Source organism: Miniopterus schreibersii (genome assembly GCF_964146895.1).
Source record: "Miniopterus schreibersii genome assembly, chromosome: 18".
NCBI classification, from domain to species: domain Eukaryota; kingdom Metazoa; phylum Chordata; class Mammalia; order Chiroptera; family Miniopteridae; genus Miniopterus; species Miniopterus schreibersii.
Window position 1 is genome coordinate 4,193,197 of NC_138121.1, and position 17,504 is coordinate 4,210,700.

At 56.0% G+C, this 17,504-nt stretch overlaps 2 protein-coding genes across 2 annotated transcripts; both read right to left on the reverse strand.

The window, feature by feature from the left end:
* Positions 1 to 395: 395 nt before the first annotated feature.
* Positions 396 to 8,342, reverse strand: CYTH2 (cytohesin 2). Its single transcript, XM_081119328.1, has 12 exons — positions 8,130 to 8,342; positions 7,127 to 7,274; positions 6,959 to 7,025; positions 5,796 to 5,914; positions 4,694 to 4,774; positions 4,081 to 4,193; positions 3,812 to 3,960; positions 3,274 to 3,385; positions 1,141 to 1,217; positions 987 to 1,058; positions 737 to 891; positions 396 to 654 (listed from the first exon to the last, which is right to left on the reverse strand). The coding sequence occupies exons 1-12, from the start codon at positions 8,146 to 8,148 to the stop codon at positions 567 to 569; spliced, it is 1,200 nt and encodes a 399-aa protein (XP_080975454.1). The 5' UTR covers positions 8,149 to 8,342; the 3' UTR covers positions 396 to 566.
* Positions 8,343 to 10,524: 2,182 nt separating this feature from the next.
* Positions 10,525 to 14,647, reverse strand: KCNJ14 (potassium inwardly rectifying channel subfamily J member 14; the record flags this gene model as incomplete). The annotated part of the gene is made up of 2 exons (XM_081118585.1): positions 10,525 to 12,311; positions 13,931 to 14,647. 2 exons carry the CDS (start codon positions 14,645 to 14,647, stop codon positions 11,724 to 11,726), a joined length of 1,305 nt encoding a protein of 434 aa, XP_080974711.1. The 3' UTR covers positions 10,525 to 11,723.
* Between the last annotated feature and the right edge of the window lie 2,857 nt (positions 14,648 to 17,504).

The following is a 17,504-nucleotide window of genomic DNA, read 5'->3' on the forward strand; positions in this document are numbered from 1 at the left end:
TATTTGCTGCTCATCAAAGACCACAAGCCTCATGAGGACTAAGGGAGGGGCCAGCATCTGCCAGCTCGGGGCTGTCAGGTAAGGTCTGGGATGGATGCTGTGCCTCGCCCGGGAATACCCGGTTCTAGTGAAACTAAAGCAACACTAACTCCAGCCACATTAACTGCCTCCCACTACTCCACCCATGCAGGCTTGGGGTGCAACCAGAACTGAGCCACCCAGAGGCCCCCATGGGGTTACCCTGTTGGGCAGCACCCTTGCCTTGTGCTCTAACAGATCCCAACAGAGACCAGTGCCCTTGGCACCGGTCATGGTCATGGATGGGGTTGACTGGCTGTCTCCCAAAGCACATCAGCTCTGTCAACCCCAAGAAATAAAGGGGTCAGCAGGCCGTGAGCAGTTCAATAATTAATATTACCAACAGCGTGTTAATTACAAATAACGAGAGAGGAACTAGAGGTGGTAAGTTTTCCAAACGGGAACCAGGATCCACAGCCCCAGTCCCAGGGGTCCGGCCACCCGGGCGGGGCGGCTCAGTAATAAATAATGGGGTTGGGGACAAGGGGTCAGGGCTGCTCCTGCTTCTTCTTGACAGAAATCCGCTTCTTCCTGGCCGCCAGCATCTCATAGAAGGGGTCCACGCTCACGGCTGCCCTGCAGAAGGGGAGGGACCCCTGGGTGAGGGCCCCGGGGCCCGGCCCGGCCCCCCGCCCCGAGGCCCCCGGAGCCCGCTCACTGGATGGACTTGATCCACTCGTCTTTCTCCTCCTGCGTGGGGGCCGAGATCCGGTACACCATGTGGTTCCCCTCGACCACGCGGCCGTCCGCCTCCGTCTTGCAGGCTTTGATGAGCTGCCCCTTGTTGTTGGGGATGTAAAGCTCAAAGCAGTTCTGGGGAACACCGAAGAGGCGCGCTGGTGGGTAAGAGCGGCCCGCGGGCCAGAGGCGCCCCCACTGCGCAGGAAGGGGCACAGAGACGCTCTTACCGGTTTCCGGGGGTCGTCCACCTCGCGGATGCTCAGGTTCTCCAGAGGGATAATTCCTCGGGGCTCCTTGTCCTGAAAGAGCAAGTGGGACAGGACTCAGACTTCCCAGCGCCCCCTCCCCCCAGGGCCCGGAGCGCAGCTCGCCCGTCCTCACCGTCGTGTACTCAAAGTAGTAGAGGCAGTTGTCCGTGAGGATGAACCAGCGCCGCTTCCACGTCTTCACCCGGCCCCCTGAAAGGGAAGGGGTGGGAGGGGGCCTGGGCTCAGCACGGGGACAGGGCCTCTGGGAGGGGGGAGGGGAGTGAGAGGCAGAGCAAGCGCAGGGGGCGGGCTGCCGCGGCCTAGGACAAAGCGACGTGCGGGAGAGACAGACAAGCAGGGCCAGGCGTGTTTGGGCCCCAGGAACTGGCCCACCCCCAGCGCGGGGCTTTACACTTTCTAAGCTTGTCGGTCAGCCCAGGGCCCAAGAGTTGGAGCCCCCAGCCCCCTCTCCCTGTAGTGTCGGGGAGCTAGGACGGCCGTGTACCTACCTCCTGGGGCAGACAGCGAGAAAGCAGGCAGGACCAGGCGAGAAGGGAAGGCAGAATGGGGTGCCCCCAAGAGCCGCAGGCAACAGAAATAGGGAGGGCGAGGGAAGGAATGCTCAGGGGGTAGGCCAGAGACAGAAACAGCAAGAGAAACACGCAGAGAGGGAAGGAGGGGGGAGAGAGAGGGAAGAAAACCAGTTACATCCACATGAGGGAGGATCGGCCAGGTCCTCTCCCTCCTGGGGAGGCGGCGGCCCTGAGCCCCACAGAGGCAGCAGTGAGCACCTCCTTCACCAGTGCCCGGCTCCAGCCCACCCTCAGGACACGTCCTTGGCCAGGAGGGCCCTCCACTGCCACTGTGAGCAATCTCTCCCCTGGAGGGCATCCCCACGAGGGAGAAGACACAACCCCAGTCCTTGGCCCGAAGTGGGTGTGGGGACTCATGTCAGGTCTAGTACAAACTGGCTGTGTGACCTCAGTACAACCTCTTGCCCTCTTAGGCCACCTTCCTGCTTCCAGATGACCTGCTTGTGTTCTTTGCGGTGCAAGGACTAAATAGGAACAGTAATAATAGCTTTTGTCAACCATCGCTGTGAACACAGCCACTACCAGAGCCCTCTCCTGTATTTAAGAAGTGCCTTTTTCTAATGGCCATAAAGCAGAGACGTGCTTGGGTTAGAGATCTGAGTCCAAGGCCACCTCTGCCCTGCAGCTACTGGATGGTGACCCAGCCTCAATGTCCTAATCTGGGAAACGGGAAGGATGCCTGCTGATGGGAGTGGTGTGGAGGGGAAATCTTCCCGGTGAAGGTGCCTATCCCAACAACACATCCTCACTGCCGGGACACCGCTGGCCTGGCAGCACCTAAATCCCCCCAGGAACCCAAGGGCCCCAGTACATTGGTGGAAGTAATATGCATTTATGTGCACCAGGACCCATCTGCACCTGGGTGGGGATCTGCTCTGGGGCTGGAGAAGTGTGCCTTGGCTCAGGAGCACAATCCCACACTGGGGAGGAGCAAGAAGGCCCCGAGGAGCAGAGTCCTGCCTTGGCCCTGCACTGGGTTGGGACTTCCTCTGGGCCTCCCACTGCCCTGGCTGTGTCCATTGTCCACACTGGCCTATGATTCCTCCTCAGTGACTCTGTCTCCTGGAGCAGCCATTCATGGCTTCTCCATTAAAAAGCCACATTAACGCTCCCGTGGCACCACCGTTACCAGGCATGGCTCCAAGCGGCACTCTCAACCTCAGCTCTGCTTGCTGTAGGGCCACCTGGGGAGCTTTCACCATGATTGATGGCTCTCCTGCCCCGGATCCTGACTTCGCAGCCCAACCATCGGGGCTTAAAAGCTCCCAGGTGACTCTCCTGTGCAGCCAGGGCTGAGAACCACTCCAGTCCTCAGTAAGAGGCACCTGTGTGACCCCTGCTAACTGACCAAATTTGCTGGTGCCACCCCACCCACACATTCCACCCTGGCCAGGGTCTCTATTCATAAGCAGAGCCTGGCAGCAGTCAGCCCTCCTGAACCTCCTCTTCACCCACAAATGTCATGGAGCCCCTGTACGCCAGGCCCTGGCCTGGGCCCAGCACGCAGCCCTGATCTGTTTTAAGCCTCACTATTCAGATGTACAAACAGGTTGAGAGAGGTCCAATCACTCGCCTAAGGTCACACAGCAGGCACGTGTGGAAGCCGAGTCCAGAGCCCAGGCACACTAACTTCCCCCTGCAGAGGGAGCCAGCGGGGTCAGCAGGGGACGTACCCAGCTTAAGGAGCCAGCCCTCCCGGTCTGGGTTGAAGAAGGTGTGGGTCAGGTCATTCCCGTCATCCTCCGGGATCTTGAAGGGCTCGTTTCGGATGCTGTCATAGAGGTTCTGAGGGGCGAGAGCCCAGTCAGTCACTCCAGGCCCCTGGGACCCTCCCAGGGCCACTTGGCAGGGGCGGAGGGCAATGAGACCAGAGGTGGGACAGCCCACGGAGGGGGAGGAGGCTGAGAGATAAGGGAAGCAGCAGGCAGGAGTGGAGGGAGCCCCGGGAGGAGAGAAAGGAGGAAAGACAGACAAAACGGAGAGGAGACAGACGCAGCTGTAGGATCCTACTAAGTTCTCACAGATGGAAACAGACAGAGGTGGATAATGACATGGACCAAGACCCTGAGAGTCAGAGGAGGGAAAGAGACAAAGAAAGAAGCAGCTGGGGAGAGAGAAAAGAAATGGTGACCATGAAGGGCGGATCCCAGGGGGAGCGCTCAGGGGGAGACCCATGGATGACGCGCTGTGGGGAGGGGAGAGGGGCCTGACCCTGAGCAGCTCCTCAGGCAGGTCTCCGCCCTCGTTGATGCCCCGGTTCATGGCCACAAAGCGCTCCAGGCCCGGCTTGTCTCGGACGTTGGGATTGTGAAGGCTGGTGTTCAGCATGATCACGGCAAAGGACAGCACATAGCAGGTGTCTGCAGCACAGCCAAGTGGTGACGACATGGTAGGTGGGCCCCCCTACCTCCTGCCCCCCGGGCTCCAGGAATTCAAGCCCCCAGCCCCTCCCTCCAGGCCCCAGGAGTCTGGGTGCCCACCTGTGGACTGGAAAACCCCCGGGTTACACAGGCAGTATCGCTGGGCAAAGGCTTCCATCATCCGGTCAATCTTCTGGGCCTCTCCAGGGAGGCGGAAGCTCCACAGAAATTGCCTGCGTTAGAGAGGGGTCAGGCTGGCTGCTGGGACAGGTAGAAGCCCTTTCCCAACCTCAGTCCTCATATTAGGAACTAGTCAAGAGCACCAACCCTTGTGGCCTCAGCAGCTGTTTCTGGAATGGACACAGGATTCAGTCTGACCAATGAGCACTGACTATGGGACTTTTGGTGGATTTAAGGAAACTACTCTTTCTGCTAAGGTTGCTAAAGAGGCCTGAAGGTTGCTAGAGGCTTGTGTTGTCCCGTGGGAGGAGGGCCTGCAGAGAGCATTGCCAACATAGTGGCAAGCACAACCGAGAGATAAAGCTGAACTTCTGACACCATTTGAGCACCTGGATACAGCTATGCCTGAAGGATCTAATGTGGATCTTTGTGTTACATGCGGCAACCAATTCCCTAATTTTTGTTTCTGTTTTTGTTTTGGGTAGGCATCACCACTTGTACAGAAAGAGGCCTGACAGGTCCATTCCTGACCTTCCAACCCAGTCCCTCTCACCTGAGGGCCTGTACCAGATTGAGGTCGGTGAACTCATGCAGATCCACAAAGGCATGGAGCACTGCCAGGTTCAGCTCTTCCCTGGGAGGACAGGGACACAATCATTCACAAAAAGGAGTTTAGGAAGGTGGGAGTGGACAAAGCACTGGGGAGGCTGTGCCACCACTTCTGTACCCCAGCTGCCTCCATAGAGGGTGAAAGTTTTGGCCTGGCCCCATCACAGGCGTGGCACCAGGGCAGGGATACTCAGAATATGCTCTCTGGAGGACTATCTGTTGCAAGAACCCTGGTTTGGCTGACCTTTGCACAGCTGGGTGAAATGCAGCAAACATGCTCTGCCTACTGTCACCTCTCTCAGATCATTCCTAGGTTCCTCAGATGTCCAGAGATAGTCCCCAAACCCTCCAAATATCCGTGGACAGTCCCCACACCCCAGATGTCCACAAAAACGATCCTCACAGTGCCAGATGTCCACAGTCTCCACACATACCAGATGTCCATGGATGGTCCCCAGGGATCTACAGAGGGCCCCCACATACCCCAGATGCCCACAGAAGGTTCCTAGACATCAACAGACAGTCCCAATACACCTCAGATGTCTAGAAAGTTCCATACACCCTAGATATCCACACAACCCCTAAGCACCCATACATCCACAGATGGTGCCCATACACTCCCAATGTCCAGTCTCATGCACCCTAGACTTTTAGACAGTCCCCATACAATCCACAGTCCACAGAGGTCCTCATGCTCCCAGGCTTCCACGGATCCCCATGCTCCCCAGATATCCACTGATGATGTCCACACGGTTCCCATGCACACCAGTTGTCTACACATGATCCTCACATTCCTATGAAACTCACAGATTTTCTCCATCCCCAGTCATAAATGGATGGTCCCCACACTTCTCAGATGTCTACAGGTCCCCACACCCCCAAGACGCTCAGACAGTCCCCAGATCCCTGTGTCAGTCCATCCTGTCACAGTTGGAAGGCTAGTCTATCAGGGCCTGTCCTGGAAAGAGGAGCTGGCAGTGTGAGGGCAGGAGCTAGATGCAGGGAGTAGTGGGGAGAGGCCCAGAGGAGCTGGGGAGGAATCTCACCTCTCCCCCAAGTAGTCTCCGATGGCCGTCTTGTTCAGGCCCTCGCCCTTGTACAGGAAGCGAGCGATCTCCTCAGGTGTGTTCTGCAGAAGTTCATTCTCCACCAAGAACTGGATTCCCTAGTGGGTGGGGACTGGGTCTCAGTGCCAGTATGTTCAGAAAGCCACTCCCACGACCTCCCCAGAAACCTCAGCACCCAAACTCACCCCCATGCTAACGGAGCAGGGCCAGGTGTCATTTCCAGGCTTCTCTCAGGTCTTTAGATACCATTCCCTCCCACCTCACACAGCCTTTGCACCTACTGTTCCCTCTGCCTTTGCCTGGTCAATTTCAGCACCAAGAACAGGGTCTGGCAAGGAACAGGAGCTCAACAGATGTTTGTTGAATGACTGAACAAACTATAGTGCTTGGGGCAGGAAGAATAAAGTGAGAAACTTAGTAAACAGCAGTCCTTCAAGAACTGTGAGGGCCAAACCTCCAGCCGGACTCTGGCCTTCTGTATGCCATGAGGACCTCCATTACAAACCCATCTCACTCTGGATTATGGTAATCATGTCTACAGGCTCCCTGAGGGCAAAGCAGGGTTGAACACTCTCTAGGTCCCCAGCACTAGCTAGCAGAGGAGCAGGCCCAAGGAAGGCATGAGGAAATGGGTATAAAATAAGTGACTGAATGAACAAATATCTTTCTTCCACCTGATGAACAACGACTCTTCCTTCAAACCTGACCTGAATATTCCCTCCTCCAAGAAGCCCTCCCTAACTGCACCAGGCTCCCTCCTCTGAGTGTCCACAGCCACTGTGCCTCTGTTATGGCACAGGTCAACTCTCTTTTGTGCATGTCACTGTCCATGGTTCCTACCAGACACGATCTCCTCCTGGGACTCTAGATGACACCTGAAGTGGGTCCAGAAATATGAACAAAAAGGGGAAAGAGGATCTCCGGGCAGAGGACATGGCACAAGCAAAGGTAAGGAGGTCGGAGCACTTGGTTAATGTTCAGAGAACAAATGGACAGTCAGTCAATATCAAAATACAGGGATTAGGACCAAGTCTGTCCACCTAAAGCAGGCCTTTAACCATCACACTACTGGAACTTGGAGGTGCCAGAAACCCCCAGCGGGATGTCTGCCAGGCTGACCCCAGCCCTGTGGCCCCAAGCACCTTCTTGGGGTCCATGTTGAACTTCTTCCTGCCCATTGCCATCTTCCGGTTCCGCTGCAAGGTCTTACTGCAGAGGCAGAGAGCAGGGGAATGGAGGGTCAATGCCCGGGCATCCCAGGTCCTGGCCTGGCCCCATGACCCAACCAAGTGCCCCACTCCAGCCCTCACCTGCCCTCATTGGCCTCCAGACCCTCCACCTCGCTCATGGCTTCACTGAGCTCCTCCCGCAGGCGCTGGATCTCCACCAGCAGCTCCTGCTTTCGCCGCCGGATGTTCTCCAGCTCCATCCGCTCCTCTGGAGTCAGGTCTGGGGGTTCTGGGGGTCAGGGGTTGGAGGTCAGTTCTGGGGACTGGGAGTCTGTTTTCCTGCAACCTGGGGGATTGCAAGGCTGGGGGCATGACTCCTAGGTTCAGGAGGAGGATGAAGATGAGGGTCAGGCCCCTTATGTCTGCCGGAGGGGCTGGGGGCCTGGTCTCCTCACTCTAGGGGAGACAGAGCTGGGGATCTAGACTCTTGAGTCTTGGGGTTGGAGGGTCCCGGGGTACGGACTCCTGAGTCTTAGGGAGAAGGGGGCTGGGAATCTGAACTCTTAGGTCTGGGGGAAGAATGGGCTGTAAGTCTGAATTGTTGGTTCATTACTTGGAAAGGGCTGAGGCCTTAGTTTTTTATTTCCATTCTTAGGGATGTAGCTGGATGCCTGGGTGTCGGGACTCCTGGGTCCATGAAAAGCAACTATGGCAGGGGAAGCTGATAAGAGCTCGTAAGAGTTGGGGAAGGGGGCGGGGCATCAAAGGCCACGGTCTTAGTGGGATCTCTGTAGCCCCAAGATTTCTCCCTCACCCCACAGCCCCCAGAAGCCCCCCTCCCTGGTCCCAGCAGGCACTGGGCTCCCGCGGCCCCTCCAGGGGGAATGGTTCCGCCGGGCCTCGACTCCACCGCTCCATCCCGCCCCCTCCCGCAGCCACCGGAAACAGGATCGGCCCAAACAATGGCCTGGAACGCCCCGTTCTCGGGCCCCGCCGGAAGCCCATCCTGTGCCCCACAAAAGCGAGACCCCACGACGGTGCCGAACAGCTCCGTGAGGCGCGCATCGGGGGAAACGATCGCGGCCGAACGTTCGGGAGGAAAGGCTTCATCCGCTCCAACCGGCCCCACCCCTCACCGACCTACCATAGACACCGTCCTCCATGGCGGCTAGGAAGGCCCGGGGGGAGTCCGGGGCGGTCCCGCCGGTGGGGCCTGGTTCCGCGTTGGCCCGCGGGCTCCGGTGAGCCCGCTCAAACGCCCCGGGAGCCACCGCCGCCTCCTCAGCGCCAGTCCTCAGCGCTGAAAAGACTCTCCCTTCGTCTCCCAACCGCCCCGCCAGTAGGGACCGCCCCTCGTCTTGACACCGCCCAATCCACTTCGGGCCCTCTCGTCTGCTCCGCCCTCCTTGCCAAAGGACCGTTCTCCACGGCCAATAAGCGCGCAAGGAGCAGACGTAGCCGGGTCCGGCCGGAGGTGGACAGTATGTGGGGCCAATCGGAGAGCGGGCCGAGGGCTGGGCACCGCCTCTGAAACAAAAGAAGTCGCTTGGCCGGTTTGCCCGCCTCTGAGAAACCTCAGAAAGGAATTGCTTGGAGCGGGACTACGCGGGAGCAAAGAGGACTGCGCCTGCGCAAGGATTACGGGCGCCTCGGCTGGGTACTTGTTAAACCGAGCCCTCCGCTAGTTATATGTTGCTGGGGGGCGGTACTTTGTTAGCCTTGTTGCCAGGGGCGGGGCCCCAGCTGTCGGTTGTTACGGTGAGCCGCACCTCCTAGCGACCTAGCTGCCTTTCGACAGCAGCGGTTGCCCCGCAACCGGGGGCAGGTTTGCCTCCCCTTTCTTTCGGCCTCCTTTCTCCCGCTTTGGCCCCTCCGATCTCCAGACCCCTTTCTTACCCACTCCCATCACCCCACCACCCCAGTCTCCTGAGAGTTAAGAAGTGGTGAAACAAAGACTTATTCTGCCTTTTTAATGTCACGCTATTTGGTATCTGTGAAGGAGAATGGGACAATAGAGGAATCGCAAATCTAGTGAAAACACAGGCTCCGCCTTCCTGGCGCCAGCCCCTCCCCCTCCCTGAAACTCCTCCCCGTATCTTAGCATCCTCCACCTACGACCACGCCCCTTTCCTCGGCGCCCTCCCGCCTTCTCGGATTCCTTACCCCTTCTCGGAGTCCTCGCCCTCCTCTCCTACTCGCCTCACGTCAGGTTTCCCCCGCCTCTCACACTTGCTCTCCTCCCGCCTCTCAGAGTTCTCAATCTAAGGCCTTCACCCCACCCCAACCTCTCATTCCCACTCCCTGCTGCCAAAGCCGGTGCAGGACCCCGGCCGGAATGGAGAACCTGGGCACCCTGCCATGGGCAGGTCCCGAACTGGGGCTGAGGGGTATCTGGCCCTCGTCCGCATTCGCCGCCCCTGAGCGAGGCAGGTGGAGTAGATTCAGGGCTAGGACCTGGTTAAGCTGACAGACTAGAGCTTCCTAATCTCATTGACCTTTATGACCAGGACCTGCCTTCCCCAGTGGAAACCCAGGCTGTGCCAGCCCTGACCCCACTCCCCCCTTTCAAATAGAACCCTTTCCCTGTCCCTTTACCTCACACTTAACATCCTTCTCCATCCCTATTTCCATTGCCCCCTGCCCCCAACCCAGACACCCTGAGCTGGGAGAGCCGCCAGCTAATTAATCCCATCCGGTTATTATGTGAGGATTCTGAAGGATAAAGGAAGGTGGGGAAAGCCAGAAGGGGGGACCTGGGTTGGTGCAGTAGTTGGGCAGGCTGATGGGCATTGTCAGTGCCCACCCTCAATCCTGGGACACAAGGATGGGAACATGTCATCCCTGGCATTGGTTCCTTCTGTGGCTGGCTCCCTGCCTGCTGGGCACTTAGGTAGATAGAAGCATGGGCAGAGGCCAAGCCCCAGAAGCACACTCAGACACACCACCTGGGGGGACATGTCTCCCCCTAAATACATACTTTCCCCTACCATTGAGCTACCTCCTTCCCCTGTTCCCAAGCTAGACCAGGGAGGAGGTGATTCTGGCCCTTAGCCACAGCCCACACTATACCTTGCTTGCTCTGTCATTCAGACATCCAATTTCAGAGCTAGCCTCCAGGGGAATCTCCCATCCCAGGTGCCCCTGAAAGGGCCCTGAGTTCCAGCACCAGGGAGAGGTGGGAAATCTAGGACCCTCACCCCCACTGTACCCTCAGTGAAGTGAGGAATCATTCTAGTGGAAAGGCCCTTGGAGAAGTTCAAGTTCCAATGCCGCATTTTTACAGAGGGGGAAACTGAGGCCAGGAAGGGAGTGATTTGCCCCAAGTCACACGATGCTTAAGCAGAGTTAGGATTAGAGCAAAGCTTCCTAGATCCTTGTAAGAGACTCCATTCCAATTAGCTCAAGCTCCATTTCTAACCCTTCTGTTAAGAACCATGGGAAAAATTAGATATCTGTATTTATATTATATATAATACACATATGTATAACATCTTTAAGAAATAGATAGACATCACTAGGTGTAGGATTCCAGAGCATTGCAGACTCACCCGCCTTGGGCCTCTACTTCCCTTGGCCAATAACTAGCCCTGTTATTCGCAGGGTCTTATCTGGGTCCACCTTCTAGGTCAGCCCAGAAATGCTGCCTATCAAATCCTGAGTCCACCTCCTAGAACTGCCACATTCTAGGAGCTGATTAGAACTTCCAGGCTTTGATAATGGGCAACTCTTGATCCCTGAAGCCTTGGTTCCTTTTGGCATTACAGAACCACAAGGAAGTCATCTAGAATCAACACTCCTTCCTTGACTCTGTGATCAATTTAGAGCCACAGAATCTTGATTCCTTTGGACATTCTAGAATGGCACTTAAAAAACAACAACCTGTGGATTATTTAGAAGCACTGATTATCCCCTTGCTTCGATGTTCTACAGCCAGTGGCCTGGAGTTATTTAATATCAAGAACTCCCAATCTGTCACTTTAGTCCTTTTATACCCACAGAGTCTCCATTGTTTTGTGCATTCTAGAAACGCAACTCGTTGGGTTCTGGAGTAGTTCTGCCATCTAGGTGAAATCCATTCAAGAACCATCAGTACTTGTCTCTGTGGTGAATCTAGATTCACAGAATCTCAAAACATGGGCTTTCTGGAACCACAGGTCTTTTCTTGACTTGCAGTCAACATTCCTTGTCTTTGGTTAATCAAGAGAGTACTGAATTTTTAGGGCATTCCATAACTTTCCCTCCTTAGGTGCTCTAGAAAAAATGACTTGCTACTTGGTTGGCTGAGTAAAGAAACAACAGTCCCTTGAATCTTAGATCAATCCAGACCTATAAACTCTTGACCTCTCTTGCTGCTTGAGAGCTGCTGACTTCCTCCCCCAGAGGCAGTCTATACCATTGATTCCTGACCCTGCTCAACAACCCAAGCCAGCCCCATGAAGAATCTAGAACCACCTGCCCTTGCCTCTTGGGTGGTCCAGAATCCTGAATCTCTTAGCTCTGGTGAGACTCAGGAATCAGGCTGATAAAGGGGTCTCAGGAGGGAGCACGCAATGCAGAGGAATTAAAATCCAGTATGTCCATGGTGGGTCCATAGGCATGGCAGAACTTCACCAGCTAATAATGTATCCAGCAGGCCTGTTGGTCTTGGGGAACACTTGGCTCCATCCCAGGAGAGGGCCCGATCTTTCCATCTTGCTGCCTCTGGGAAGGGGATGCACATGGGGGACACCAGCTGGCATCATGGGGGCAAGGTCAGCGCCAGGGTTGGTGTGAGTATTCGGGGGCTGGTGGCCCCATCTTCTGCCTCCTCCTCCTCCCCCTCCTTGGCTTCCTCTTCCTCCTGACAGAAGCTCAGAGCAAGTTCATTCTCATAACAAAATGCAGTCAGAGAGCCAGGGAAGCTAGACTTGGGGCTGTGGGAATCCTGCTGTGCCCGTTCATCCAGCTCCTTGGCGCTGCAGACTGGTGTCCCTGGGACCTCATAAGTGCGATGGAAGTGGCGATAGTCGACCTCATACTGGGAGCCACGCTGGAAGAGGACTGGCTCAAAACGATGGCCCCAGAGCAGCTCACCAGGGAGATAGGAAGAGCGACACTGTGTGGTCATAGCCGTGGCCTCAACCATGCCCTCCAGAATGACCACTAGCTCAAAGTCGGCCTGGGCCAGCTCGGCACGTCCTAGTTCATAGAGTGGACTGGAGGAGTCAATCTCGTGCACGATGGTGATGGGAGACACAAGGAAGATGCGATCAGTGCCACTGTCAAAGCCCACGTCCACATCCTGGTGGTCCAGTGGTATGTACTCACCTTCCGGAGTCACACGAGGCTGCAGCAAAAAACCAGGTGGCCGAAGACAGACATCAGAGAGCATGGGGATGAAGACAGAGATGGCGATAGGAAGGGGCATTCAGAGAAAGAAAAGAGCAGAGACCGGCAGGGGTGGGGGTGGGTGAGTAGAAGAACCCAGAGAGAGGGAGATGGTGACCCAGAAGGAGAGGGAGATGGAGGCCCATAGAAAGAGGGGTCAGAGACCCAGAGATAGAGAGGAATAGAGTGATATTGGCATAGAGCCACAGAAATCAGCAAGACAGAGAAGTCAAAGAAACAAGATAAGGATGACATCCAAGCAGCAATAGGAGGAGACAAAAAGAAAAATGGCTTTCAGTAAACAGCCAGAGAAAGATAAGCCAGGGTGACAGTCTAGGTCCGACATCCTGTGTTCTACCACAGCTTCAGGCTGGCCCCTGGGCTCTCCGCCCCCCACCCCCACCCCAATGACAAGCGCTGCAGGCCCTTGTGTATATGTGTGTGTGGGGGGGGTGAGGGTGTGCAGTTTACAGGCCAGGTAAGGATAGTTTCACCCCACCTCCCCATTGATTCCATACCCACCTCCCAGGCCATGTCAGCACCCCACAGACTTCTGGGATTGACAACATCCCTCCCAGGTCATGAATCCTGGTGTCTCAGTCAAGCTGGAGACAGAGGTGGAGGTTGGGACCCATTCTCTCCCACCTGTCTCTGAGAGAACCCAGTCACTGCTGGGAGCTGTAGTTCCTACCACCACCCTGTCCACTTTTTTACCCAAGTAGAAGCTCAGCCCAAGATTAAGTGTCTACTTGGACAAGGGCAGCTAGCCCCAGAATTTGGGCAGTTTGACTACAATTCTAGAAATACTAACGCGCCCTTTGCAGGACGCAGGAAGCCACTACCCCAGGAGCCAATAGGAGCTGCTATTTTGTTTTGCCGAGAAGCTAAAATTCAAGTTTCCCATCCCCGGCCCTATACTCCTCCAAGCAGGAGGATGGTGGGACATACTGGGCCACTGAAGTGGAGAACAAAGTTTCTCACTAAGGCTCCAGAACCCCCCAGAGATCATGGAGAATTGTGTTCCAGGGCTCTGTAGGTGTGAGCTGCACCCCATCCTGGGACCTACACCTCCCACAATCCCACAGTTGCCAGTCATAGGGCGCTGGAAATTGGGAACCTGAGCGGTGATTTACACCATGCACAAAACTGCGCCTCCTCAGACCATCTCGTGGGGGGAACTTACCCTGCCCCCAGAGGCTTCTGGGAATTGTAGTTCAGAGGCTTTGCAGGCTAGGTGTGGTCCCAAGGTTTAGATTTCTCGCAATCCCACTGGGGGCCCATCCTCAAGCCCCAGAAAGCTCTCTATGCCTCAAAATCTGTCTCACGTCTAGGCTTCCAAGAAGAGCTGGTCACAGACTTCTCTCTTGGGTTTATATCTCCTACCATTGCTCCGGGACTCAACCTCAGGCCACACGTGGAGCAAGAGGGTCCCGGCCGGGAGACTGCTGGGAATTGTAGTCCATGCACCCTCCAGGGCGGGCACACCTCGCCCTCAGGCCTACATCTGCCACAATCCCCCCGGGCTCCCACCCGCCCGGCGAACGGCCCCCCCTGCCTCGCTGGGCGGTGGCCTCGCACCTGCAACAGCTGCGCCCGCACGTGGGCCTCGACCAGGTGGCTGCGGCGCAGGTTTCCCACGCGCCACATGAGGCAGAGGCGGCGGTCGCGCAGCGCCACGACGGCGTTCTCGCTGAAGATGAGCGTCTCGTTGCGCTTCTTGGGCTTGGCCATCTTGGCCATGACGGCGCCCACGACGAAGGCGTCGAGCACGCAGCCGGCGATGCACTGCAGCACCACGGCGGCCACGGCGGCCGGGCACTCCTCCGTGACGCTGCGCACGCCGTAGCCGATGGACGTCTGCGTCTCCAGCGCGAACAGGAAGGCGGCCAGGAAGCTGGCCACGTGCGAGAAGCAGGGCGCGGCGGGCGGCGGCGCGGCCAGGTCGCCGTGCAGCGAGGCGATGAGCCAGAACGCCAGGCCGAAGAGCAGCCAGGAGGCGAGGAAGGAGCAGGAGAAGAGCAGGCACATCCAGCGCCAGCGCACGTCCACGCACGTGGTGAACAGGTCGCTCAGGTAGCGCGCGCCCTGGCCCCCCAGGTTCACGAAGCGCACGTTGCAGTGGCCGTCCTTCTTGACGAAGCGCCCGCGGCGCCGCCCCGCCGCCGCCGCCGCCGCCGCCGGGGCTGGCGCCCACCCGTTTCGGCACAGCGCAGGCCCGGCCTCCTCATCGCCCGCCCCGCTGGCCCCCGACTCCAGGGCGCCGCTCAGGCGGCGCAGGGCCTCGGCCAGGCCCATTAGGCGGGGACACCCCCTTCACTTGGCCTAGTGGGGGGCGGGCGCCCCGAACCTGCGAGGACAGGAAATGGGCAGAAGTGTCAGAGGTGCCAGGAATGGGTGAGCTACCAGTTTTTCTTTCACACTGATGTTTCTCTCTCTCTCTCTCACTTCCTCTCTCTCTAAAAATCAATAAAAACATATCCTCGGGTGAGTATTAAATATATATAAAGAGTTCTTACAACCCAATAATAACAAGACAATCCAATTTAAAAATAGGCAAAGGATCTGAATAGACATTTCTCAAAAAAAGATATTCAGATAGCCAATAAGCACATGAAAATCATGGCATCGTTAGCCAACAGGGATGCAAATCAAAGCCACGAGAGATACGTCTTCACATCTACTTAGGACGGCTGAATAATAAACAATACACAACAAAACCAGAAAAAGGCATTGACAAGGATGTGCGGAAATTGGCACCCTCAACAGCCTGGCAGTTCCTTAATGGTTAAACATAGAGTTGCCATGTGACCCAGCAATTCTACTCCTCGGTATTACCCATAAAAGTGAAAGTACTGACAAATGCTACAACATGGTTGAACCTTGAAAACATCACAAAAGACCACACATTGTATACTTCCATTTATCTGAAATATCCAGAATGGGCAAACCTATATAAATTGAGAAAGTAGACTAGTCATGCCCAGGATTGTGGAGATGGAAGGATTGGGAATTAATAGCCAAAGGACATGGCATTTCTTATTGGGATATACAAATGTTCTAATATCGATTGTGGTAATGATTACACAACTCTGTGAATGTACTAAAGACCCTTGAATTGTACACTTTAATGTGTGAGTTGTATGGTATGTGAATTGTATTTCAATGAAGCTGTTACACACACACACACACACACACACACACACACAACCCAAGCTACTCCCTGACTGTCAGACCTTGGGCAAGTCTGAGCCTCAGTTTCCTCAACTGTAAAATGGGGAAACTGGACTTTATAAGGTCAGGAAGGGCCTCCAGTCATATAGACCCAGGGCCCAATCCTGGCTCAGCTGCTGACCCACTATGAGCCTTGGGACAAGTGACTCCCTTTTCTGGAGCCTCTATTTACTCATCCATGGGATGGGAATAAAAACCCACCACCTTGAAGGGAAGAAGGATCCAGAAGAAAGACCTTGGGCTTTTGAATCAGGCAGTTCTAGGTTGAATCCCAGCTTTGCCACTTACTAGATGTCACATCCCTTCCCAAGCCTCAGTTTCCTCATCTGTGAAATGGGAGGGAACCTCATCAGCTAGACAGGGTGGAGGAGAGGAAGGGGCAGGGTATGGAACTGCAGACCTCATCACCCTCCAGCAGCTACCGTGGGGGACCTCAGGACCCGTTTGGGCTAGGAGTGAAATATTTGGCATACCGGTTCCATCAATATTTACCAAGCACCTGCATATCATGTGCCCCTGTGTCAGGCTCTGGAATCCTGATGGGCTTCCTGGCAGGGCTGGGGGCACTCAATCTGAAGAGAGGGCTGTTAGTCAATGGCAAGTTCAGTACCAAGGGGTTCTTCTCCCCCCTTCCCCTCCGCTGCCCCACCTCCAGCTCTGCACCTGTTGTCCATGACCCCCTGGACAGCCCTGCCACCTGTGGCTTTTTTTTGGCCCATTCCACAGATGCAAAACCGCAGCTCAGGTCAGAGTGGACTGGGCCTGGCAGTGTCCAGCATCCATGATGTATCCCAACCCTCTCTTTTCACCTTTAACTACTATGGCTATTAGAGATGCTACTAAACTGAGGCTAGTCGCTGAAGAGGGCAGGTTTGAGGTCAGGATCCAGGCTCTGCCCTCAACATCTATAGTCCTCTCCTGCCCAGAAGTGCCCACTATGTTCTCCTTCCCATCTCAGAAACCACAGATGACAGGGTAGGGGGAGGTGGACTAGCTTCCCACTGACCCAGCCCCCACCCCAGGCTCGGCCTCCTCACATTCACTCACCTCTCTAACCACAACCCTGGGGACTTTGCTTTTCACAGGAAACAGCTGCTGGTCTGTCCCTTGGCTCAGTTTCCTCAGCTCCAAAACGGCAAATCCTGGGCTCCCTGGGCTCAGGCTACAGACCATGGACAACCTTATCATAGGATGTTCTGAGCACCTGATATGTCCCAGGCCTTGGGATGAGCTCCCTGGATGTCCACAGCCCACCCACTGGACTCCACCAGACCCCACCGCTCACCTTGACTGCTCAGGATACTGGGAGTTCAGGGTCATTGCCCCAATTCACAGGTTGCGGAACAGGCTCAGAGACCTCCCAGACCCATGCAGTGCGGGGGTGGGTGCCAGTTGGGTTCTGAGCCTTTCCAACACAGGACTGCATCCCAAATAAATCCTGAGTCCCATACGCAGCTGGTAAGGCCGACATGACTGTGTCCATTTCCCACAGCAGATGGGGCAGGGGCTTCACCTCCAGGGGGCCCTGTCTGCGTCCAACATGGCCCAGCTCTCAGGGGCGGATGCTACTAGGACTCAGGGCAACCCCCTGCCCCGCAGACAGGTAGACAGGACGGAAGGGAAAGGCTCCAGAGCCTGAAGTCCTCCCCCATCCGCCCCTGACCTTCCAGAGCAGCTTAATGTTTCCATATAAAGGCGACAGGGGGCTTAAGGTGTCAGTCACTGCCTAATCTGAGGCCAAGAAGCTCCACCCCTAGGCCCAACCTCCCTCCCTCCCAAATAAAACACACACTTTCACTTTTTCCTAGACCCTGGGTGCCCCCTCCCCAGTGGGGTCTGCAAGGCAGGCTGAAGGACAGGGACTGACAGGAGGGGGGGAGGGGCAGACTGGGCAAAGACAAGGGTACAGAAGCTGAGATGA